This window comes from Ailuropoda melanoleuca, chromosome 3, assembly GCF_002007445.2.
Source record: "Ailuropoda melanoleuca isolate Jingjing chromosome 3, ASM200744v2, whole genome shotgun sequence".
NCBI lineage: Eukaryota > Metazoa > Chordata > Mammalia > Carnivora > Ursidae > Ailuropoda > Ailuropoda melanoleuca.
The window spans coordinates 89,218,983-89,243,354 of record NC_048220.1 but is presented as its reverse complement, the minus strand read 5'-3'; the positions used below and the strand labels follow the sequence as shown (position 1 = coordinate 89,243,354).

At 42.3% G+C, this 24,372-nt stretch overlaps 1 protein-coding gene across 1 annotated transcript in view; it reads left to right on the top strand.

The window, feature by feature from the left end:
* Window positions 1-24,372, top strand: part of LOC100465542 (dedicator of cytokinesis protein 2) — a 135,993-nt gene that overhangs the window by 37,647 nt on the left and 73,974 nt on the right. The window contains exons 10-21 of the mRNA XM_034656751.1: window positions 1,683-1,758; window positions 2,724-2,800; window positions 3,389-3,514; window positions 4,688-4,812; window positions 10,122-10,220; window positions 12,029-12,101; window positions 12,213-12,316; window positions 14,192-14,375; window positions 14,505-14,602; window positions 16,231-16,320; window positions 17,389-17,489; window positions 18,332-18,466. Of these exons, the coding sequence (XP_034512642.1) occupies window positions 1,683-1,758; window positions 2,724-2,800; window positions 3,389-3,514; window positions 4,688-4,812; window positions 10,122-10,220; window positions 12,029-12,101; window positions 12,213-12,316; window positions 14,192-14,375; window positions 14,505-14,602; window positions 16,231-16,320; window positions 17,389-17,489; window positions 18,332-18,466 (1,288 nt within the window). The remainder of the gene's footprint in view (window positions 1-1,682; window positions 1,759-2,723; window positions 2,801-3,388; window positions 3,515-4,687; window positions 4,813-10,121; window positions 10,221-12,028; window positions 12,102-12,212; window positions 12,317-14,191; window positions 14,376-14,504; window positions 14,603-16,230; window positions 16,321-17,388; window positions 17,490-18,331; window positions 18,467-24,372) is intronic.

Below are 24,372 nucleotides of genomic sequence, written 5' to 3'. Positions count from 1 at the left end.
ATATTCTTCCTTTCAAGATGCCCTGGTCTATATTCACAAATGAGCTGGCTCCAACTAGTCCCCTGGCACTGCTTGCAAAGTGGTAGAGTAGACAAGTTACCTTATAACGAGCTGTTTTTTTTTTTTTTAAAGCAGGCATTGTGGCTAGCTAACTAAGTAGATGATCTTGGGCAAGCATTTTCCCCAGGGCCTTATTTTTTTTTATCTGCAAAATGAGAAACTTTGACCTGATTGATCTGTGCCCTACTCTGAAATGCTGATTCTATATAAGGCATACTCCTGACATCACAATGTAGGGACATTGTGGCCAGTAAGGGACATTAAGGCCAGTAAGGGTCCTTCAACTTTCCTCAAAGTGTGCCTTTGTCCCCAGCTGTTGCCTGCTCTCTCTTTTGGTTTCAGGTGACAACAATCTGGCGTTTAACTGAAAATTTCAGGCATAGATTGCTTCAGGCATAGCTGGATCCAGGAACTCAAATTTATATCTCACTATGTCCTCTTACTGTCTTATTCTGAAGATGAGTGTCCAATTAATAGGCAAAATGTGGGCCAGCTGTTCCAAGCTTGAATCCTACCAGTTTAGTAATCCAGGGGAAAGAAAACAACCATTTCCCATGAGTTTTAGTAAAAGCCCCAGGAGCATGAGCACATGCTCACCCCCTAAGCACTCACTCTGGGCAGGGAGATGTGGTCCTCTGATTGGCTAAGTCCTATGAACAATTCTGGAGCCAGAGGGAGATTGCTCCACCCAAATCATAGTCACTGAGAATGGGTGAGGGGGGTGTCTGTTAATCAGCGAGAAGGGATGCTGGTTAAATTCAAATAGCTAGATGAATCACTGGTAGATTATTATCCCAGTGGGGCAACCCTCTTGGGTCCCCTCCCTCCTCAGGAGCTTTGTACTATCACTTTACTATTACTCAATAAACCTTTCTTTGCCGCCCACCAAAAAAAAAAAAAAAAAAATTTAGTACCCCAGTGGTTTTAATGGCTCCCTGACCAGGGCTTGGAAGGTTTGAGGTATTTCATGCTACCAGGGGATTTGGGTTATATTTGACTAGGTTTTCCCCGTACTTCTCTCCTGCCCTCACAACCATTTCTATAATCCCCTCTCTAATGCAGGAGTTCTTCACCTTGATTTTATGGAACTTTAGTGGCTAATTCAAGGAGAAGTTTCAGAGGGTTCAGGATCCGTCTGGAATTGCAGGGTTCAAGAATCCTACAGTCATGTGTCTGTGCATATGAGCATGTTTATGAAAAAGGGGTGAGGAGATTTCATTAGATTCTCAGGTCCTATAGGGTGTCATTGTGCTTGGGTTTTGTAGGCATGGTAGATGTCCAATATATATATGTTAAATCCAAACCCACTTGTTCAATTTCATAGCCACTGTTCTGACTCCTCTTGGCCTCTGCTAAACCCCAGTCTCTTGGATGTTTTGGTGGCCTGCTGCTCTTCCAGCTTGCTTTGTCCAGAAGTGTTTGCTAGGTGCTGCACATTATGAGCCCTTGCTGTCTGTGAATTTTCTGATGCTGCCTTGCTTGCCTTTTTAGACTTTCTGACCCAGCCTCTTGTCCTACAATCTCATCCCATTGACATGGTTTCCTGGAAGCAGGAGGGCATAAGTCATTAATAGATTTTTCTTTCTTCTTTCTTTCCTTTTTTTTTTTTTGTTTGTTTTTAGTTATGGACATAACAGACATCATCAAGGGGAAAGCAGAGAGTGATGAAGAAAAGCAGCACTTCATTCCTTTTCACCCGTGAGAGATTTCCCATTTCTTTCCCCTTCTTTTAAACCACAACCTTTCTCATTGAACTGCTCAAAAGCAAGGCGAACTTGTTCCCTGAGTTGGTGATAACCCCATGGGGCCTCCCAAGAGGAGGGCAGGAAGAGATCGATGATCTCAGTGCCAAGGCACTTGAAACCAACCAGCTTTTCACCCATTCACTCATCAGATGTTATTTATTCAACAGAGTTTGATTTAAAGCCAGCAGAGGGCTGGGCACTGTGGTAGGCAAAGGGCATGAAGCGGTCAACAAGATAGACATGGCCCTGTCTTCGTGGAGCTTATGTTTAGATCAGGGATTAAATAGATAATCAATAAAAGATTCATGCATTAATTACAAGTAATACAGGAACCACAACTCTGTGAACCAACAGCTTATCAGGAACATATAACCGGGAATTGTCACCTGGTTCTCATTGATAGAAATATTCATGACTTCAGAGGAGGGTAGTGAAGAGGGTAAATGTCCTTTTCCTGCTCTAAAAAGGAGTTTGCGAGAAAGCACGATCCGCAGTTTGAGGATGTTGTCCTTACTTTGTTACACTAAGGATGTCCAAGGAGAATGGAGTTTTGTTACTGGTAATGAAGTCAGTGACTATAGTATGTGATTAGGACTGAGCAGGAACAGCTAGTCTTTGCCATCTTGCTGAACAGATGTTCCTTTCAAGGGCTTAGGAATCCTTCCTCTCTAAGAGTCTTCTAGATTTAAAAAAAAAAAAAAAAGGCCTCTAGTTGTAGAAATGTTATTCCCATATCTCAGAACCCTGTTGCTTTGTGAAAAAGAGAATATGTTTCTTGATGGTATATATGCTGTCTGAGCTGACATGGGCAGGCTCACTTTTCACCTAAGGTTATGTAGGGGCTGGGCAACTTAACCTCAAGGTAGGGACCCTATGAGAGAACCATGCAAATATTTTGTGCTTTCTTTTCCTTCCCAGAGTGACTGCTGAGAATGACTTCCTCCACAGTCTGCTGGGCAAAGTCACAGCCTCCAAGGGAGACAGTGGAGGGCAAGGTACAGTGTCACAATGTGCCGAGTAGGTCGGGCTCTGGCTTGGCAGCTTTTGATTCTTTGGAAACCAGATCAAAATCATAAACCCTGGCAAATGTAGCCTCCCTTCCAGACAGACCTTCGTGAAAAACGGGAGCATGTGATCTATGGAAATGGAAACCACATCTCCTGAATCTGGGAGGCATGTCCTAGTGCCTAAAGGAAGAGGGGAACTGATATATCCTGATTATCTCCTATGTGTCAGGCACCTTCATAAACCTCCTTATTTGATTTAATTATTCCCACAGTCCTGTGGGATAGGTGGTGTCCACCTCACTTCACAAAGCTTGGGTGGATGAATTTGACCGAATTCCACTTCTGTTACTTCCACTGCTGGAAATAACTAGTGGGATTCAAACCCACACATGTCTGGCCCCAGAGCCCCTCCACTTTCTACCTTCCTTCCTCCTCCTGGGTTGGGTCGCTGCATCTGTATCTGTTTCTCTCTGCTTCCAGCAGTCTCCTCCAGAAAGAGCCCAAAGGGAGAGAGGCGGGAGGGTGAGACCGAGCACATCTTGAAGTTGGCTCTTCATGGCGAGCATTCTCTTCCAGGTCTCTGGGTGACCATGAAGATGCTTGTGGGTGACATCATTCAGATCCGCAAGGACTACCCACACCTGGTGGACAGGACCACTGTAGTGGCCAGGAAGCTGGGCTTCCCAGAGATCATCATGCCAGGTCTGGCCTTCCCCTGGGCTAGGAGGTGGTCTGGTTTGTGACATTCATTTTCTTTTTACAAAGTCAACTCCTTCCTTTTCAACTGCCTTTTCTCTATTTCTCTTCCTGAAGGTAAAATGATTTTTTTTATATCCAAAAATCTTCCCTATATTCACATAATAAACATAGGCACAAAAATATATGCACATGCACTTTTTCCCCCTCACAGATGGGATCACACTTCATATGCTTTATATAACGTTACTTTATAAGCTTTATATAGTGCCCTGCAACTTGCTTTATCACTTAATAATTTATCATGGACATCCTTTCTACTTTACTACACATAGAATAATTCTATTCTTTTGGGGAGAATATTGTTGTTCTCTTAAATTTTTAAAATTTTTTTTATTACCAGAGGACTCCATGCCCATTGTAAAATGTTCAAATAGCATGAAAAGGTAAAAAGTGAAACGTTAAAAGCTCCCTCAAATTTTTGTCTCCAGAAGTAACTGTTATTAAAATTGTCCAAATGTGTATACAGTAAAAGAAAAACAAATTAGATTATATAATAACACTGTTTTGAAACTTCCCTTTTTATCTTAAACCTGTCTTAGACTTGTGTCCACCACTGCTCTCTCTGATTTACTCCTTTCCACAGTGTATGGTGGTCCACTGGGGGCCTTTGCTGTACCTGTGCATTCCCCTGTGAGGTTTTCAATTCTTATTGCCCCCCATTCCTGAAGATCCTCCCAACCGCTTTCCCGACCCCGTGTTCCTCGGACACTCAAAAAGTCCCTCTGCTTCAGCACGATAAAAGATCTGCGGCTGCGACTGCGGACTGTGGTTGTTATTCATGGGCCAAGGAGCTTTCCTTCGCCTTCCCAGAAGGTGTCACTAGAGGATGAAAATTCAATAATTTGAATGGAGCGAAGCACAGAGCCAATTTTGACCATCCTACCTACCTTTTTGCAACTGATGTCCTAGCGTTCCCCCATTCCCCCATCTCCTTGTTACCTCCTTCTCCAGCCTCCCTGATGAGGGAACAATGCTTTTTTGAAACATGTCTGATCTTAATTTCATTAATAGACGTCAAGGCGGGGCACTTGCCCTCCCATCCCCACCCCTGTGCCTTCTAGTCAGTGTCTCTCCTGCAGCGTAGAGGCCAACTCTTGTCTCTCCCTCTGCCTGCAGGGGATGTCAGGAACGACATCTACATCACTCTCTTACAAGGCGACTTTGACAAGTACAACAAGACCACGCAGAGGAACGTAGAAGTGATCATGTGTGTGTGCGCGGAGGACGGCAAAACGCTGCCTGTAAGGGACCCTGCTGCCGCGCTGGGCGCCCCGGCTGCCTTGGGTGCTTCTGCTCACGGAGATTTGCTTTTCCCCATCCCAATCGGCTCTCTAAATGGCAGGGGCCTTGGGATGCCCTTGAGTAATATGATCTACACCTTTAGAACTTGGTTTGCACACTGGCCCATAGTAAGACCTTCTGTTGTTTTGTCTTTACATCAAAGCAGTTTTTCAATGTCTGTTTCTCCCCTTTCATGATCTCTTAAAATCAATCTTTCTTTCTTTCTTTCTTTCTTTCTTTCTTTCTTTCTTTCTTTCTTTCTTTCTTTCTTTCTTTCTCTTTCTTTCTTTCTTTCTTTCTTTCTTTCTTTCTTTCTTTCTCTTCTCTCTCTCTCTTCTTTCTCTCTTTCTGCTTGGCCTCAGCTTATAGGTCAGCTTTTTGTTGTTAAAATGTTCTCTTTGAAATCTGAGCTGGTTTATTTGGACAAAATGCATGGTAAGAAAAAGGATCAATATAGAGCCTTGGGCTGGTGTGGAGACTCAGGATGGCCTCAAAACAGACATTTCCAACACTTAATCCAGCTCCCTAGTGCTCAGCTAGAAATTCTGGTGGAAAGCCTTATTCGTAAATTGGTCTCCAGAGGGCCAACACAGTGTGTTCAAGAATGCAAAGCACATTGCTATAAATATTTATACAGCATATGTCCTATACAATATTTGTCATGTGTGTTTACATTTATTTACTTATATTTCCTTTAAGGTTGTCAGCAATTGTGTCCAGTGTGTGGGAGGGTTCTGCTTCTCAATTTCTCCTTTTGGAGTACTGAGCTGAAAATAAGACCAGCTCTCAGCAGCAGTTTCAGCGTGGGCAAAGATTCCTCTTAGGCCACAGTAGGTGATTAGATAGCGTAGTGGGGTGGGGGCGTGAGTATTGGTAAGTCATCTGCTCTAGCCTTGGGGCCTGGGGCTCAGGCAGATTTTGCTACTCTCTACCTAAGAACATAACTAGCATTCACAGAGGAATTACTAATGTGCCAGGCGCTGGGATAAGTACGATGATTATTCCCATTTTTACCAAGGAGGAAGCCAAACCTTCAAGTGAAACAACTTTTCCAAGGTTAAAAAATTAGTACGTGGCAGAGATGGCGTTTGAGTCCAGGTTTCGGGCCCTCTTAAACACTTGATAATGCCCATCCACTAAAAAAAAAAAAAAAGGAAAAAATCCTCCAACTTCTTTCTCATTTCAAAAATGATGCCAATAACCACTTATATCAAATTCTAAAAGATTCATAATTATTTTTTGAATTTAAAGAAATTCTGTTGTCTTTTTGTTGGTAAAGACTGACCCCATTAATTACTATCTGGTTGAGCAAAAATCCAAGTGTTTAACTCATCCTCTCTTTGTTGGATTCTGAAAAGTAAAATAAGTGAGAGACACTTTGCTCAAAGGAGTACAAAAGAAGAGCAGAGGGTTTTTATCTGAAAGGGGAATTGCATTTCACGAACGTATAGACCATTGCTTTGAAGTTATTTTTATCCAACTACCTGTTGGGAGAGCTTTTAAACCTCAGCTTCATTTTTAAAAACACCGATATGTTTGCCTTCAGTGTTGCTGAAAGACAAATTAGAAGGATCAGTTAACAGGAAGGCAGGCATCTTATCTCACTCCTGAACCATTCTTCCTTCTACCCCTCTGCCACCCTTTTCAGTCACACCCTACCAGGCTGAGCAGACACACTCTTCAAAGATGAATATATAAGTGGGTATTCTGGGGGCTGAAATGCAGAGGTAACTATGGGGCACGGTGGTAATTTGCAGTTTCCTCTATTAGGCAAGTTATGGGGGAGTTCAGTTGACTGACTATTGAAAATTGCTAAGGAAGCCTGTAGGAGGCTGTTCTTTCTTTATTTGCAGAAGTAAATATTACTGCCTAATTAAGTGTCAGGCAGCACACTCAAACACGTGATACTGGTGGGTTCCTGTGGGAACAGTCCCCTTCAGGGATATCTATTTCTTTTCCTGCTCCAGGCGCACACTGCTCTTGGTGGAGCAGGGCCAGAGACAGAGTAGGTTACACTTGTCCTTGGCTCATTTTGGAGTCTCAGCGACCTTGTTCAGGAGGGGGCATAGCAGTGAAGCTAATGGGGTGGGCTCTGGGATCAAATAGATCAGGTTCAATCCCAACCTACCTCCTTAGTAGCTGTGTAATCTTGGGAAAGTTTTATTCATCCATGAAAGAGGAATCATCTCCTCCTCTTGGGATTGCAAGTTAAACAAAGTGGTACCAGTAAACACCTGGTTTGTGGTGAATACTCGGAAACAGGAAGGAGAAGTAACATTCAGAGAAGGCAGAGCAACTGGTCAGGAACCCAGGCAGTCAAATGGGTAATCTGATATGGACGGATGCCTGAAGCAAGTTTAAGAAGAAGTGAGAAGACTTCCATGCCAGGCCTGGAAACCTTTGCTCTTCTGAGACCAGCTAGCTTATGGGGGTGGAGGCAGGGCGTGGAGGACAGGGTATTATAGTGCTTAAGACCACGAACTCTGGGGCGAGGCAGCCAAGCTCAATTCCCAGTGCGGCCTGGATTAGCACAATGACTTTGAACAAATTATATAATCTCTCTATACCTACAATTTTCTGTCTGAATAGTAGGAGACCAGCAGTTGTACCTTGCTTTAGTGGGCATCAAGTGAGTTGGTCTACATAGTAGGTGTTCATTAAAATTGGCCATTATTACTTGCCTTATGGATGATGATTGGCATCTTCACGGGCCTTGCAGATGTAGAACAGTCTGGCTCTTAAAGTGCAGTCACATCCATGGTGTCATTGTTCCTCCAGTGATTACCACCAGGTAAACAGGGCCTGTGTGAGGAGCCTGATTTTTCCTCCTGCTAAACTGTGTCTACCAAGACCAAGTCAGCATTAAAGCCTCTCAGCTTTCCTGAGTCCTACTCAGATTGTCTTCAACTGACCTGAAACCAACTGGGAATTCTTACTGTTAATTGGGGACCTTGAGGATGGGCAATGGAGAAAATTATTGAATAGGTTTACTTGAGACATATACAAATTTATATTTTCTCTAAAACCAAGCTTAGTCCCTGGTCATGATTCTCGACACATGTGGAAACATTTGATTTTATCTCTAGCATGTTGAGGATAGGGTCTTAGGTCTTTCTCAGAGTAATACTGAATCTTTTTTCTACAGACTTAGACAATCAAAAATTTTCATCATCAAGATAGTTTTGTGGGAATCAGTTGCCCGCCATACGGCAATTTCCCTTTTGCCAGAGATATGTGTGTATTTTCAGATTTTATGAGCTACATGGGATTCACTGGAGTTACAGAAACTCTAAGCCCATAAATGTCACTAGATATAAATCTTGGGAGTCTGGAAAGCATCTGTGTTGTTAGGAAGGAATGCTAGACAGAGAGACAGTGGGTCTGAGATGTATGCTAGTTCTGCTATCTTTTCGGGCAAGTGACTTAACCTCTCTGGGCCTCAGTTTACTCAGTTTTGAAATGGGGATAATAGTGGTGATCATAGTGGTTGTGAGGATTGGATTAAAGCGAGGTAGTATGTGTAAAGGGCTCAGCAGAATGCTGGACAAAAAGCAGACTTTAAATGGTTAGAATAAGTTTGGAAGCATGTTTATAGTTCAGGCCTCAAAAATTTCTAAAAGACTTCATCCCATTGAAAACAAGAGATTGTCTTTCTTCATTTTTAGTTCAATGGTTATTCTTGTATTTATTTATTTATTTACTTTATAAAGATTTCATTTATTTAGTTGACAGAGAGAGAGAGAGAGAGAGAGTGAGGACAAGCAAGGAGACAGCAGACAGAGAGAGAGAGGGAGAAGCAGACTCCCTGCTGAGTCGGGAGCCTGACACGGGGGCTTAATCCCAGGACCCTGGGATCATGAACTGAGCTGAAGGCAGATGTCTAACTGACTGAGCCACCCAGACACCCCAATTCTTGTTTTTTTTTAGAGTTAATTCTGAAAGGATGCTATATTCTTATTTTGAAATGGGTTCAATTTGGCTGCTAGTACCATCAATCATTCTTGCCCTACGCTCAGAAGTAAAGAGGGAGAATTCCAGTAAGAGAGGAAGGATTCTTCTTCCCACAAGTTAGCTTCTCTCACTGGGGGTCCTAGAGTGCTTGTAACCAGGTGGTGGTGGTGGTATTTGGGGGGGAGGGTGTCAAGGATCCATTGGTGAATCTGATGGAATCTGGTAAGAGGCAAGAAGTCTGTCATCCTAAAAATGCCCAGAGGCACACAGTTTTTCAATTTGGGGGCCAGGGGCTCCAAAACCAATCCTTATGTCCCTAGATCTCTAGAGACTGGAGATAAAATTCTTATGCCCTTTCTGGGAGACCCTAGCTTAGATCTTGTTTAGGGGCTAAACAGTTAGAATTAACAGAGTGAGTTAAGGGCTGACAGACTCTATTAGAAGATAATTTTCCTTGTTACTCTGAGGGTGTTTTTTATGGCAAACAATAAATATTCTATACAGGTATGCTTGCTCTGTGCTCATTCTCTGCTTGGAATATCTTTCCCACATTTTTGCTCAAAGCCAACTTGGAATCTTTCTTCAAGATCCTCAACTGTCATCACCTTCAAGAAATCTTCCTTGAATCCTCAGGCTGCACTTAAGGATCCCTTCCCTGTGCCCCATTATAGTAAAGACATATGCCTGTCATCGCATTGTGTTGTTCAGTGATTTGTCTGCTTATCTAATGATCCCTCCCCAAAATTGTGAACTCTCATGTCAGGTTTAATATCTGACTCACGCCCGTATCCCAGTGCTTGGCATGGGCCTGATACCAGAAGATGCTTGGTAACGGTGGGGCTCCCTCAGGCCCCTCTGTCCCTGTATCTGTCTGCAACCCAGGCTCCCTCCCCTTGCCCAGCTTCCCTGTTAGCATCAGAATCCATCAGAATGAGCTGCTGCTTGACAGATCTGAGCCTGTTTGTAAACTTTGCACACATTCAGATTTAAGAAACAAATAGGAGTAATAAGACTGGCAGCACGCAGTAACTCCAAGGCTGGTTACCATTTACAATAAGACAGTCACGTCAGCGGCTGGTGCGCTCCAATGGTTTCCAGAATGCAAGTAATAGAATTTCTGTAGTTAAGCAGCTGTCACTCCTGGGGCCGGGGATGTTCATGTATAAATCTGTAATGTAAAAGGGTACCTGGCAGAAGGGTTGGTGAAGGGAGGGTTTTTTCCCAGACCCCAAGGCCAGTGTTGGCCTTGGGACTGAAATTGCCCAAGCACTGAAAATGGCAATTCTGTAGTGTTTTTTCTCTTGTTTTTTTGGGGCAGAATGCAATTTGTGTGGGAGCTGGGGACAAGCCTATGAATGAATATCGGTCCGTTGTGTACTATCAAGTCAAACAGCCACGGTGGATGGAAACAGTCAAGGTAATAATAATAATAATCATAAATAATAATAACGATAGCAGCAAACATATATTTAGGGGCTCTGAGACACCTCCCTAAGATCTGAAGCAATACCCTAGTGTGTGTCCAGTGGTATGTCAGGCAGTGGGAATGGTGGTGCGATGGGTGAGTACCCTGGTTCTCTTGATCACCCTTCAATGACCCAGAATCGGCTGCTGTAGGATTGTCAGATGGTCTTCTTGAGCACAGTGCCCAGCCCGCCAAGCTGTGTCATTCCACTCAGCAGTGAGGAGCGACAGAGCTTGCAAGTGAATGTGAGACTATAAAAGACCACTTAATGCCTGAAAGATACCGTCTTGGTAGGGTGCCTGAGACAAAAGTGGCATTAATCACAAATATTCGCATTACCAGATTGTCACATGAAGCAGAAGGGAATATCGTGCATTGGAAGAAGAGTTTGGAGTTAATTCAATGAACAGTGAAGCTTGAACATATCTTCAAATATCTCTGCTTTGTAATTAGTAGCAGTCTTTATTCACCCTCTGCTCTGAACCTAAACACAAGATGTTCACATAACTTCCTTTTCCGAGACAGCTATCCAAACCTCAGTGGCTCTTGCCTGGTCACCTATATTCCCATTTTCCTCAGTGGGTCTCCCTTCACTCCCTGCACTCACTCTTTTCATGATGACCTGCCCAACTTTGAGGTCAGAAAGCTATTGGACCAAGTTGGTTTTCTGTTTTCTGTGTTCTCTTGTACTCTAATTATTTCTCTTTGCTAGCCCTTGTCACATGATTGTTAAAATATGCATCTCCCCATGTGAACCATGAGCTTTTGAGTTGCAGGGCTTCTGCTTTGCATTAGCAAGGCCAGCATTTCACATGACCGTGGCTTGCAGTGGCCATTTCATTCACAATGAAAGAATGAATTGGACTGCAGTCGCCCAGGAAGCTCTCAGTTCCTTTGTTCTGTCTGAAGTCACAAATGGTGGACCTCTTTAGGCTCAAATTTCATTCACTGGAGCAGAAAGTGTCACAAAGTATGCACCTGTTTGGCTTTTAATAGTCATCCATACAGGGTAAATTTGTCCCTTTTAAAAATCAAAGTGGTTTCCTCATAGGTAGCTAAGCTTCTCTGCTTTGGCTTGAATCGCTCCTTACGGAGAGAGAGAGCTATGAGGTGACGGGAGGTGGGCAGTCTATAGCCAGAACTGATGCGTCTCAGTTAAGGGTGCAACAGACCACCTACTGGGCAGTGGAACTGGGGTGACTGAGGACTGAGTGATTTGGTTCTGTGTCTTCAGAGGTAAAAGCATCTGGGTGTCTGTCCAGGCAAGAATGGGAATGAGCCCTAGGATGTTCCCAAATATTGGATACAAACATTTTTATGAATTTGCATAAACAAGAGTCCTCAAGCATACCCCCTAATGACCATTGTTAATTTGCTAAGCCCTGCTACAGTCGCCAGAACTCCTGGAGTGTGTAAAGAAAATGTGCATTGTGCAGTTTGCAGTGCATCAAATCCTGTGCTAAAGTTATGTGACTTTTATATCAATTTGGGGAGATACATTTTAACCCACTGTAATTTACAGACTTCTTTTCATTGGCTAGGAATGCAATTTGCCAAATGGATTACATTTGGTACTTTATTTTCTCTTCATAGCTGGTTCTTATGTAATTTATTTACAGTTCATCAGGCTTGATGGATGGGTAATAAATCAGCATGGAACTCTCTCAGTTAAATGGTCAGGCTGCCTTCTGGGTGGTGGGTTGGAGTGGGGAGGGCTGTTTAACTCATTGTCTCCTGAGCTCTGGTTTCTGCCTACCAAGGTGGCTGTCCCGATTGAAGACATGCAGAGGATCCATCTGAGGTTCATGTTTCGACATCGGTCATCCCTGGAATGTGAGTACCTGACCAAATGGCATCTCTGAAGCTCCCCTAAGGAGAGAGGAGTGGGATAACTGAAGGGCCCATGTGTCATTTTCTTTCCTGACCTCACAATGCTATTTCCAGCTAAAGATAAAGGAGAAAAGAACTTTGCCATGTCCTATGTGAAGTTGATGAAGGAAGATGGGACCACTCTGCAAGATGGATCCCATGACTTGGTCGTCCTAAAGGTACCATGTGTTGGAATTAACTGCAGTGAGTGGGGCACAGGAGGCCAAGGGAAGATGGCAGGATTGCTTAGTGGTTAACAGCAGGGACCACAGAATCACACACACCAGGGTTCACCAGCTGTGTGGCCTTGCACAAAATCTTAACTTCTCTGCCTCTGTTTCCCCCCACGAGCCCTCAGTGAATAATTGTTGAGTGAGTATCACATGAGACCTCTCATGTAAACACAACCATCATGGGTACATAGCACATTGAATAAGTGGAAAAGGTTATTGTTACATACAGAATGGGCTGTGGACTCCGTAAAGACCCCTTTGGGATGTGTAGAAGACCAGCAAGAAACATTTGAGAGATGCCTCACTGCCACTAATGGAAACATCAGAATCAGGGTCCCAGTCTTGCCACTGACTAAATCTGGAATCATCTCACACATCTTCCTGAGTGTCAGCTTCCTTTTTCTTAAGTGTGATGGTAATATTTATGACAAACCAGTAAGATGACCCATGTGGAAGGGCTGTGTATAAAAGGGTGTACAGATATTGGCCATCAATATTTTAGATCATGAGACTTGTACTGTTTTTGAGCAGTGGGAAGTGTTTGCCTTGATCTCACTTGCATGCTTTCCCAGAACCCCTCTTGTGGCAGCAGGATGCCTATGCTAGCACCCAGCTGGAGACAAAGCATGTGCTTGTGAAGGAGGACAAGGCTAAGCTGTTGGCATAGGGATCCAACACTTGTCCTTGCCTTTCTCAGCCTTTGGCCTGTGGTGTCCATGGCAAACACAGCTTCGTCAAGGCTTCATCACCAGGCACTCTTTCTCTGAGTCTCTCTGGTTTTTCTGGAAACCCCCACCCCCTTCTTGCACAGCTGTTCTCTTCTCATTTATGGCACATCACAACAGACTGTGAACTCATGGCGGGCGGGGTTGGGGGAGGTCCAGTTATAGTCAGTTTGCAATGTACTCATCTTCCTTAAGTCTCAGTTTCCTCATCTGTAAGCTGAGGATGATAGCAGTGTCAACAGTGATGATAGCAGTTGTGAGGTTTAAATGAAATGAAGTAAGGCATATAAAGTACTTAGAGCAGCATCCAGTCAGAGTAAGGGCTCAATAAACATTAACTCCTGTAATGCCTACCTCTAACCAAGCATTTCCACATGCCAAGGGACTTAGGTGTCTATCAAATCTGCTAAGAGCTCTATATGCATTATGCCCATTTAGTCTGCCCCAAATTTCTAGGAGCTAGGTAATATGTATAATCTTCTGTTTAATCATGAGAAAAATAAGACACAGAGAGACCAAGCAATGTGTCCAAGATGTCACAGACTTGTGAATGGTAGAACAAGGTCTAGATTCCAGGACTTTCAGACTCTAGTGCCTTTGCTGTTAACTTTTCCTTTAAGCTGATTCCTTATCTTGCTGGTGGGCAGGTGTTAAGACCTCAAGAAATTTAGGGGCACCTAGGTGGCTCAATCGGTTAAGCGTCCAACACTTGATCTTGATGTCAGGGTCGTGAGTTCAAGCCCCGCATTAGGCTTCATGCTGGGTGTGGAGCCTACTTTAAAAAAAAAAAATCTCAAGAAATTTAGGAGGAATCAAAACGGCCTGTCAGGAAAATCTTCAATTCCCTCCATGCTGTTAGTGAAGTCCACAGAGCCTTCAACTGGTTGGTCAATCCCTTTTCCATTAATGTAACTTTGGATTCTTGCCTGTTTTGTGGAAAAATAGCCCTCCCATACCAGCTGTTTATTGCTTCTCTGATGATTTTTCTAATTCTGACTTGATGCACCTTACAATGTGTAAGCTGGTCACTGCAAACTCTGTGTGGCGTTGGGCATGTACCCGTGGCTGGGGGAAGTAACCAAAGTGTTGTTTCCAGGGGGAGAGTAAGAAGATGGAGGATGCCAGTGCTTACCTGACACTTCCTTCTTACCGACACCATGTGGAAAACAAGGGGGCCACCTTAAGTCGAAGCTCCAGCAGTGTTGGGGGGCTCTCCGTCAGCTCCCGGGATGTATTCTCCATTTCCACCCTAGTGTGTTCCACAAAGCTCACCCAGAACGGTAATGAAACCATCAAGAGTTTATATATGTAGTGTGCATGTGCATTTATGCGTGTGTAAGCCCAGGGAGGTCCTGAATGGACATTTTAAGCCAAGAATATTAATTCTGCTTATCTGGACTATATTTCAGTGGGCTTGCTGGGTTTGCTGAAGTGGCGTATGAAGCCTCAGCTGCTACAGGAGAACTTAGAGAAATTGAAGATTGTCGATGGAGAGGAAGTGGTGAAGGTCAGTGGGGCTTCATTTTGTTTGTCTTCGTCCACAAGTAGCAGAGCTTTAAATCATGGGTGGCTTCAGGTAGCAAATGACGTGTTGAGGGAGATGGGACGTTTTCTCTAACAGAGGGACACAGTGTCCCAAATTGCCATGAGAAACCTTTACTGGGAAATTCAGTGGCTGATTTGGCTCAATGATGTTGAATGTTGAGTGGTAGAAAACTATGGTTGTGTTCAGTTCCTGGAAGGAGATCAGCCTGGGTGTAGATCTCAGCTCAACTACTTGCCAACTTTATGTGATAATATTATGAATATGACATATTTTGTAGAGTGGTTGTGTGCATTCAAGGCAATAATGTTTAAAAATTACTTAGCATAAGTACGTAATATTGAACTAAACATGTAAATCATACAGAGTTCAATAAATAGTAACTATTAATTATTTTTGTTGGTATAAGTTGCTATAATAGTGTGATGTCTTAGTACTACTTACATGTTACTATTAGAAATAAAAAGTACTCTTAGTTCCTGCTGCTTACAGAGTATTATGCATCATACATGAAAGAGGGAAAGACATCAGGGCTCACATTTTAAGTGAAACAAGCATAAAACAATATAAATGTCAGATGTATTGTTGTGTCCAAATGGTGTTGGAGAAATAGTGTCTGAAGTGTAGATCTAATTAAGCAACCCTTCTCTCTAGTTCTACACAAGTGTTTCCCACAGGTCTTGGTGATCTTGTTTCCATCAGGAACTTGGTCCGGCTAGAAACTCTGAGATTAAACATCTTTATTTGGTAGCTGTATGCTTTCAGGGACTATAGGAAATATTGACCTATCCCTTAGAAAGGAAGAGTATCAGATTTCAGTTAATTTTCCATACATGGAGAAGCAATGGTAGAATTTTCAGATCAGTGTTTTAAATGTGCACTATTGGTTCACCTACCTGGTTCAGCAGTAGCAGGAAAATTCTCCAGACATCCTTTCATAAGTTCTATCACCTTTGGGTGGCTTGGAGAAGCATCTGGGAGGGAATTACATTGTCTCCACCTTTGCATTCTTTTTTCTTTTTCTAAAAAAGTTTATTATTGAAGTATATAACACAGTAAAATATGTACAGAGCCCTTACCCTAAGAGTATAGTTCCCTGTATTTTTATACATACATATACCCATGCACCCACTGTCTAGATCAAGATACAGAACATTTTTGGCATTGCAGTTAGATTCTCTCATACCCCTTCTCAACCTTCCCTATGCTGACTACCATGATAGATTTTTTTTTGCCTGTTCTTGAATTTCATAAAAATAGAGTAATAAATAATGTACATTGTTTTGTCTGATTTATCTTACTCTACACAATCCTCATGAGTTATCCTCATTGTTGCATGTTGAATTAGTTTGCTCTTTTTTTTTTATCACTGTGGATTATTCTGTAGTATTAAAATGCTGCCATATGTTCATTCATGCTGTTGGTTGACAATTGGGTTGCTCCAAGTTCTGGCTCTTCTGAAGAAAGCTCCGTGGACCTTTTGAATGCAGCATGTGGTGATGTGTGCTCTCATTCTCTTGGGATACACTGAGGAGTGGGATTTCTGGGTCACCTGCACTGTTTTTTAATGTGACCTTCATTATTTTGTCCAGTTTCTCCAGGATACTCTGGATGCCCTCTTCAATATCATGATGGAGCATTCTCAAAGTAATGAGTATGATATCCTCGTCTTTGATGCTTTGGTAAGAAAGAGGGGAAAGGTGTTTAGTGACATTAGACATTAATGTGTGTCTCACTGTGAGAACACTGAGAACTTGTGGCTTTTGTGGCCCTTTTCATGAACTTTTTTGAAGGCATTGTAACTTTTGGCAACCAGAGCAATGAATGAATGAGCCGTTGGGGTTTTTGTACTTTTTTTGTTTCTAGTTCATATGAAAGCGTGGCAGCGCGAGCAAAAGGGGAATTTTAAGTGTTGATGTCATATTGGCACTGGTTGCAAGTACATGAAGCTGGATACCATGAATAATGGCTTCAGCTTTACATGAATGCAGGAGCTAGTCCATGGCCAGGTTGGGAAGCATCCAAAGTGTTTCCTATCTTCTTTTTTCTCATAGCCTCCAACTTACCAGTGTCATTACATCCTCCTGGCCACCCAGAACATTTTATGGTGGCACACCATCCCGACACTTCCTCTTCCATCTTCCCGTATGGTCTCTTCCTCCTCTCTGTCCAACTCATGTTTCCTCAGTGTCATGTCCATGTCCACACTAGGGTATCAATAAAGTTTAATGTGTTAACTACTTATGTCAGTGACATTTACATTTTAAAGAGATTACTTGGAGACAACTGTGACTTAATCCAGTGCTTCCCAGAAGGTCTCCTGGAAAGCTAGCCCTCAAGAAAGATGCTCTGTGACAAAAAGATCCTTTGATTAAATAACTCTTGGGGAAGTGATGGACATTGTATGACCCTCTCAGAGAGTCACAATGCATTAGATATGTTAAAGACTGGAAGAACCCTGCAGTAAAGAAGTCAGTCTAACAATGATATCCTGACATTTGTCAAACTTATCTGACCACGAAACCCTTTTATCCTACAACACCCTTTTATCCTACAACACCCTTTTATCCTACAACACTTCATGGAATGCTTTTTAGAAGAGACACTACTTTAATGAAAAGGACTAACAATATACTCGTGAGCTAATTCCTGAGCAAAATCATTTTGCTGGAGGTTCAGTTATGCCATGTGAATAGGGCTTCCTGCCTTGAGTCTGACCCCCAAACACTGATTCCTTGAATCTTCTTCAGATCTACATAATAGGACTCATTGCTGATCGGAAATTCCAGCATTTCAATACTGTCTTGGAGGCTTACATTCAACAGCACTTCAGTGCCACGTTGGCTTACAAGTAAGTTACTGTACATATGGGGGATTTCTTGTGTACTTCCTGCTCACCCGACCAGGATGCTTAGGGCACAAGGAACTTGAGTATTTTCCTTTGCACCAGGCTGTGTGTGTTCTCCCTTTACTGAAAAAACCCCATCTCTGCTGTGTTATTTGGATTAAATAAAAATATGCAAACCCATAGGTTAGAAGGAATATTTTATTGTGGTAGAAGTACATGAAAACATTCATTCAGTCAGTCAACTATCATTTATTGAGCAGCTACTTGTGGTAGACGCTGGGATTCAGAGGCTAGGGAGGATAAAGCACACAGGCCAAGTAGCCCGTTACAGCTTGGGTATAGGGAACTGATGGATACAGATGGGAGGTGATATTGAAGAGCTTGGAGAAGCCAGTTTGTAAAGGGGCCTTGAAAGTTGGGCCAAATAGTTTGAAGTCTGCCTTGCTGGTAATGAATAAACACGAAAAGTTTCTCAGCAAGGGAATTCCATATTATTAAAACATTATCTGTAGGAAGCAAATGCTGAAAAGAACATTCTCACCACCATTATTTCCACTCATACCCTGATTGTGACTAGTTTTCCTAGTCCACATGTTTTTTGTTTGTTTTGTTTTTTCCTCACTAGTTTTTCCTTTGCTGGCTTTCTATGGGCAGGAAATACTTATTCACTCCCTGTATTAAGTATATATATTTTAAGCAGAGTTATTTTTATGGCTGCAAACAAGTGAGTAAGCTTAGCTATACCATCACCTTTAACCTTTGAATGCTTTATAATTTATGGAGCAAACTGATGACCATGCTGTGGGTGGAAAAGATGTATTTTGAAAATATAATCCCTTATTCAGGAAATTGATGACGGTGCTGAAGACTTACTTGGATACCTCCAGCAGAGGGGAGCAATGTGAGCCGATCTTAAGAACTCTGAAAGCTTTGGAATATGTGTTCAAGTTCATTGTTCGGTCGAGGACATTATTTTCACAGTGAGTGCTTGTTATGCAAGAGTGATTGATTCGTTCTGCCGTTCCTCCGGGATACAACAGTATTTATGTCATCGGAGAGATTCTTTTATAAAATTACAACCAGCCATTGATCAAAAACAACTTAAAAATCCAACATAGAGAGTTATGAATAGGTTATAATTGTTCTCTCTAAGCTCATTCAGGGAAAAATATAAATCTTAACATGTTATAGAGTTATGTTTCATCCAATGAACTTGATTTGTGATTTGAGGCTCTTCGGTGTTTCATCTATCATTCTTCATCTGATTTGAGATAGAAAACTTCCCAGGAATCTTCAATGATAGAGGTGCTGGGAGTGGGGAGAGCAGAACTTGGGGAGTTTGACAGTTATTTGGCTCTAGGAAGCTGTGCATGACAGATGAGTTGGTATTTGCAGTTGATCTGCCTGTCCTTGAGATCCTAGTAGCCAACAATTGAGCTGACATGTTAGAACACCTAAGAGATTTGGTGTTTGATGAGCAGTATTACAGAGGTTAGCTGTTCTTTTGAAGGGCTTCGGAGATAGAGGCATTCAAATGCAACCTCCAGAGAATAATTTATGTTTATCCTGGCTATAAGTCAAAGTTAGGCAGGCAATTGGTTGTGATTGTATGTGTGATGAGATTGGTTGTGTGTGATGGGATATAAGGAAAACATACAGGGAATGTATTGTCTGGATTCTTATCAATGCAAATGAAGAACATTCAACTCAAACTGACTTAGGGAAAGTAGGGCTTTTCTTTTACTTCACATTTTTTAAAAATCCAGAGGATATTTGGCCTCAGGCATGACTAGATCCAGATACTCAGTGCCATCAGGATAGTCTCTTTCTCTCTAGATCTTGCCTTTGGGTCCTGTTGCTAAGGGTCATGTGCTAAGGTTTTAAACAGTATGACCAAGGAAATGAATATGCAGATTGTATGGTTGTGGTTTCATGTGCACCTCTGGAGCCATGGGCCAGGTCAGCCACATATGGTATAGAGCTGTTTAGTTGGAGAGATGATTTCCCAAAAGAAAGTAGAAATCTGTAATTATCATTTCGATCATGACAATGTATTGTCTACAAAAGTTTCATACTTGACAAAGCATCTGAAATATGAATCATTTTGGATTCTCCTAAAACATTCTTTGAGATTTCAGGTGAGAATAGGAAGAGATGACTGTCTTGAACCATGTCACAAAACATATGTCATGTGCTTTTTTGTTTGTTTGTTTTTAAATTTTATTTTATTTTTTAAATTTAATGTTACTAAAAAATAATTTACTTTAATTTTATTTATTTATTTTTATTTAAATTTTAGGCAGCTAACATGAAGTATAGTATTGGTTTCTGGAGTAGAATTCAATGATTCATCACTTACACACAACACCCAGTGCTCATCATGACAAGTGCCCTCTTAATACCATCATCCATCTAGCCCATCCCCCACCCACCTCTTTGCATCAGCCCTCTTATTCTTAGAGTGAAGTATCTGTTTCCTCTCATTGCCAGTTAGTCAAAGTAGAGACTGTGTATTAAAGTCTTAGGGGTATTCTTCCATGTTTGAGAGATACTTATCAATTATTTGAAAACCAGTTGGTTTTTCTAAGGGTTGAGTTTCTTGGAGGAGTTCAAGGATTCAAACATTATAATTCCTGATCAACAGGCAAGGATATCTTACCTCATCTTACAAATGAGAACTTGAGGTTTACAAGAAGAACATATATTCTTCATTTATCATATCTTCTGCCCCAGTTTTTTCTTTTGGTTTATTTATTTTACTGTTTCTCCTTCACTCCTTCCTTCCTTCCTTCCTTCCTTCCTTCCTTCCTTCCTTCCTTCCTTCTTTTCTTCCTTTTCTTTCTTTGTTCCTCCCTCCCTCCCACCCTCCTCCCTCCCTTCCTTCCTTCCTTTCTTCCTGTCTGATCTCTCTTAGTCATTGTCTCTTCCCTCCGCTGGAGCAAAGAGCATTTGTACATTTGTTTTCTTCTTCTCTGCCTCAAGGCCTGTCATCCTGCAGAATCTCTAACTCTTCATTCAGTGTAAATTCAGTGCTGCTGGAACTCTAAATGACTTTTGGCTTCTTAAGCAGTGAGGTGCTCTGTTATTTCTTGCTATATCCCCAGCATAGCATATGGAACATCACCGATACTCACGGAATACCTATTGGACAAGGTTCATTTTGGGGGCTAAGAGATGCATTTGGTCAAAAGAGATGTGTCTAAGATAATTCAGGCCTAATCTTAAATCCTTTCTCATGAACAAAGTTTAGGCTGACCTGCAAGAAAGGTCTAAGACCTCGTGCTGAGGGAAGGTAGTTTTCCTGGGTCTTGTTCATTTTAGAATCTTTATCAGTGGTTTGCTCTCTGGTGCGGCATCAAGGACATCGGGAAGTGATGGGGGTATTTCCCCATACTAGGAGGGCCTTTTACATGGGAAACTAGAAAATAAAATGTTTGAAATTTCTAAGCCAGCTGGTGGGAAATCATAACATAATTATTGCTTTGGGGACTTATTGTGTCCGGTATTGTGTTCCTGTTTCCTGTTATTTCTTTGTCTTCTTTCCTCCTGTGCATAATTCAGCTGATCTAGCTCCCATTCGCTGTTCCCTTGCCATTTTTCTTTGCACATACTGCACATGAGCGCTTGCAAGGGCTAAGGATTATTCTATATCAATATGCAGCATGCTGTTGGGTAAGGGAGGAAGAGAAGTTGTTGAGAAAGATTGGATTGCTTAAGGATTATTTATTTCTGAGGCACCTGGGTGGCACAGCAGTTAAGCGTCTGCCTTCGGCTCCAGGGCTTGATCCCGGCATTATGGGATTGAGCCCCACATCAGGCTCCTCTGCTATGAGCCTGCTTCTTCCTCTCCCACTCCCCCTGCTTGTGTTCCCTCTCTCGCTGGCTGTCTCTATCTCTGTCGTAGAAATAAAAATAAAATCTTTAAAAAAAAAGGATTATTTATTTCTATCACATAGTCAAATAATGTGATTTTCTTTTCCCCTCTCCTTATGTCACTGGCTCCCGAGTCAAAGTCTGGGGCAGGTGTCTTTGGGCATCTACCCATGCCATAGCTGGAATGGAAGCTGGCAGAGCAGGTTCAAACTTTTGCCATGAGGAGGCAGGCTTAAAAATATGGGAAATTCCTAAATCATAGGAAGTGTGTCCAAAAGGTGTTTGGTAGACATCAACATGACCAGTATCCATTGGGCTTTTCTGGAACGACTAAGCCTCTGGGAGGTATAAAACATAGTGAAAAACTGTCAGAAATAGCTGAAGTGATTATATTCTAGGCATTGAGCTTCTTTATAAAATTCCTTGCCGTTCCCTTTTATCCTGAAACTCAGACAACCAGCTGAGCTGATCCCCAAGATTTCTGAGCTGTGGGATTTGAGACTCAGAGTCCAGAGCACACTGTGCTTCCCTGAGTCTCATTATGCACACTGAAAAGCTTCCCTTCCTGCTGGCCAGGCACATAGAAATAAGGCTGCAGCCCTTCTGTAAGGATGACTCTCTACAAGAGAGAAAATCCAGAGCACGGCGCTATAGTGGGATTTTTTTCCCACTTGTCTGTGTTCCTTACAAATCTTAATGCTGCCATAGGGTAAAGTTCAGAGGAAAATGTGGAACAGTGATTATGTGCATGCTGTGTTGGTCAGTGTTGGCTCAGCGATGGTCAGTGTTCACACTAGACAGACCTGGGAGGGAGTCATATGTTTGTCCCTCTGCCCAACTTACTGAGTGACCTGGCCTGTCTTAGCCTCAGTTTCCTCATCCATAAATGGGGATAAACCAGTTCTTAGGGTTTTGATGTTGAAATGGGATTCCACATGCAAAGTTATCCATGTAGTATCTGGTACTTAATTTCATAAACATAATAAATGTTACCTGCTACCATGTTTTTACCTAGGCCAGACAGCAAGGGTTTTTGTTTCAAAAACTCAGATTAAAATTAATAAACAGTGACTTGATCCATGCTCAAAATTTGGCTTACAGTTCACGCAATCCTAAACCTTTCTTTTTTAATAATATTTTTTTATTATATTATGTTAGTCACCATACAGTACATCCCTAATTTTTGATGTAAAGTTCCATGATTCATTCCTTGCGTTTAACACCCAGTGCACCATGCAAAACGTGTCCTCCTTAATGCTCATCACCAGCCTATCCCATTCCCCCACCCCCCTCCCCTCTGACACCCTCAGTTTGTTTCCCAGAGTCCATAGTCTCTCATGGTTCATTCCCCCTTCTGTTACCCCCCTTCATTCTTCCCTTTCTTCTCCTACTGATCTTCCTATTTCTTACGTTCCATAAATGAGTGAAGCCATATAATAATTGTCTTTCTCTGTNAGAGAAATCATATGATAATTGTCTTTCTCTGCTTGACTTATTTCACTTAGCATTATCTCCTCCAGTGCCGTCCATGTTGCAGCAAATGTTGAGAAATCGTTCTTTTTGATGGCTGAGTAATATTCCATTGTATATGTGGACCATATCTTCTTAATCCAGTCATCTGTTGAAGGGCATCTCGGCTCCTTCCACGATTTAGCTATTGTGGACAATGCTGCTATGAACATTGGGGTGCATATGGCCCTTCTCTTCACTACGTCTGTATCTTTGGGGTAAATACCCAGTAGTGCAATTGCTGGATCATAGGGTAGCTCAATTTTTAACTTTTTAAGGGACCTCCACACTGTTTTCCAAAGTGGCTGTACCAACTTGCATTCCCACCAACAATGTAAGAGGGATCCCCTTTCTCCACATCCTCTCCAACATTTGTTGTTTCCTGCCTTGTCCATTTTTGTCATTCTAACCAGTGTAAGGTGGTATCTCAGTGTGGTTTTGATTTGAATTTCCCTGATAGCTAATGGTTTTGAACATTTTTTCATGTGTCTGTTAGCCATTTATATGTCTTCTTTGGAAAAGTGTCTGTTCATATCTTCTGCCCATTTTTTGATTTGATTATTTGTTTCTCATGTATTGAGCTTGTGGGACTTCATCGATAAAAAGCTTCTGCACAGCCAAGGAAACAGTCAAAAAAACTAAGAGGCAGCCCACGGAATGGAAGAAGATATTTGCAGATGACACTACAGATAAAAGACTGGTATCCAAGATCTACAAAGAACTTCTCAAAATCCTAAACCTTTCTTGTTGTTTTTGTTTGCTTGTTTGTGTGTTTGTTTTTAAGGAGGAAGTGATATGTTTCCCAGGTCTCTGATTTCTGAGGATCACAATGTAGGGACTTCTATGGCTCCATGAATTCCCCTTGGTCTGTTGCTGGCCCACTGGCTGGCCACTGCTTGTGTCTGCTGTGTGTGTGGTCAAGCCTCTTGGGCCCAAGCAGACATAGACTCAGCTCTCTGCTTCCTGCTGTGCTGCCTGTCTTTGCTTTTGTATCATGCCTCCTGCTCTTGTTAAGGACCTGCTTATTCACTTCTTGCTTCCCTCTCCTTCTCTGTGTGCTCCCAGTCTCCTTGGGGCTGCTCTTCCATCCACAAATTCATCCTTCACCTCCCTCATCCCCGTTCCCTTCACTTATGAGAAGCAGTCAACTCAGTGGTTAAAGGCCCAGTCTTTGGAGCTAGCCACTTGGGTTGGAATTCTGCACTGGAATCCTACCACTACCATTTACTAATGTTTATGACCTTAGGAAGATTATGTTGCCTGCCTAAAGCTCAGTTTCCTTGTGCATAAAAGAAGCACATATGTAAAAACCCTTTCGGGTTGTGGTGCAGACTAAATGAGCTAATGGAAATCAGGCACTGAGCACAGTGCCTGTCACAGTACAAGTCACCACGGCCACAGTGATTATTACCTGCTAAGTGCATTTCACTTATTGTCTCCATTAGTCTTCATAAAAATCCCATGGAGAGCCTCATCCCCCCACTTCATCTCATCCGAATCCTCA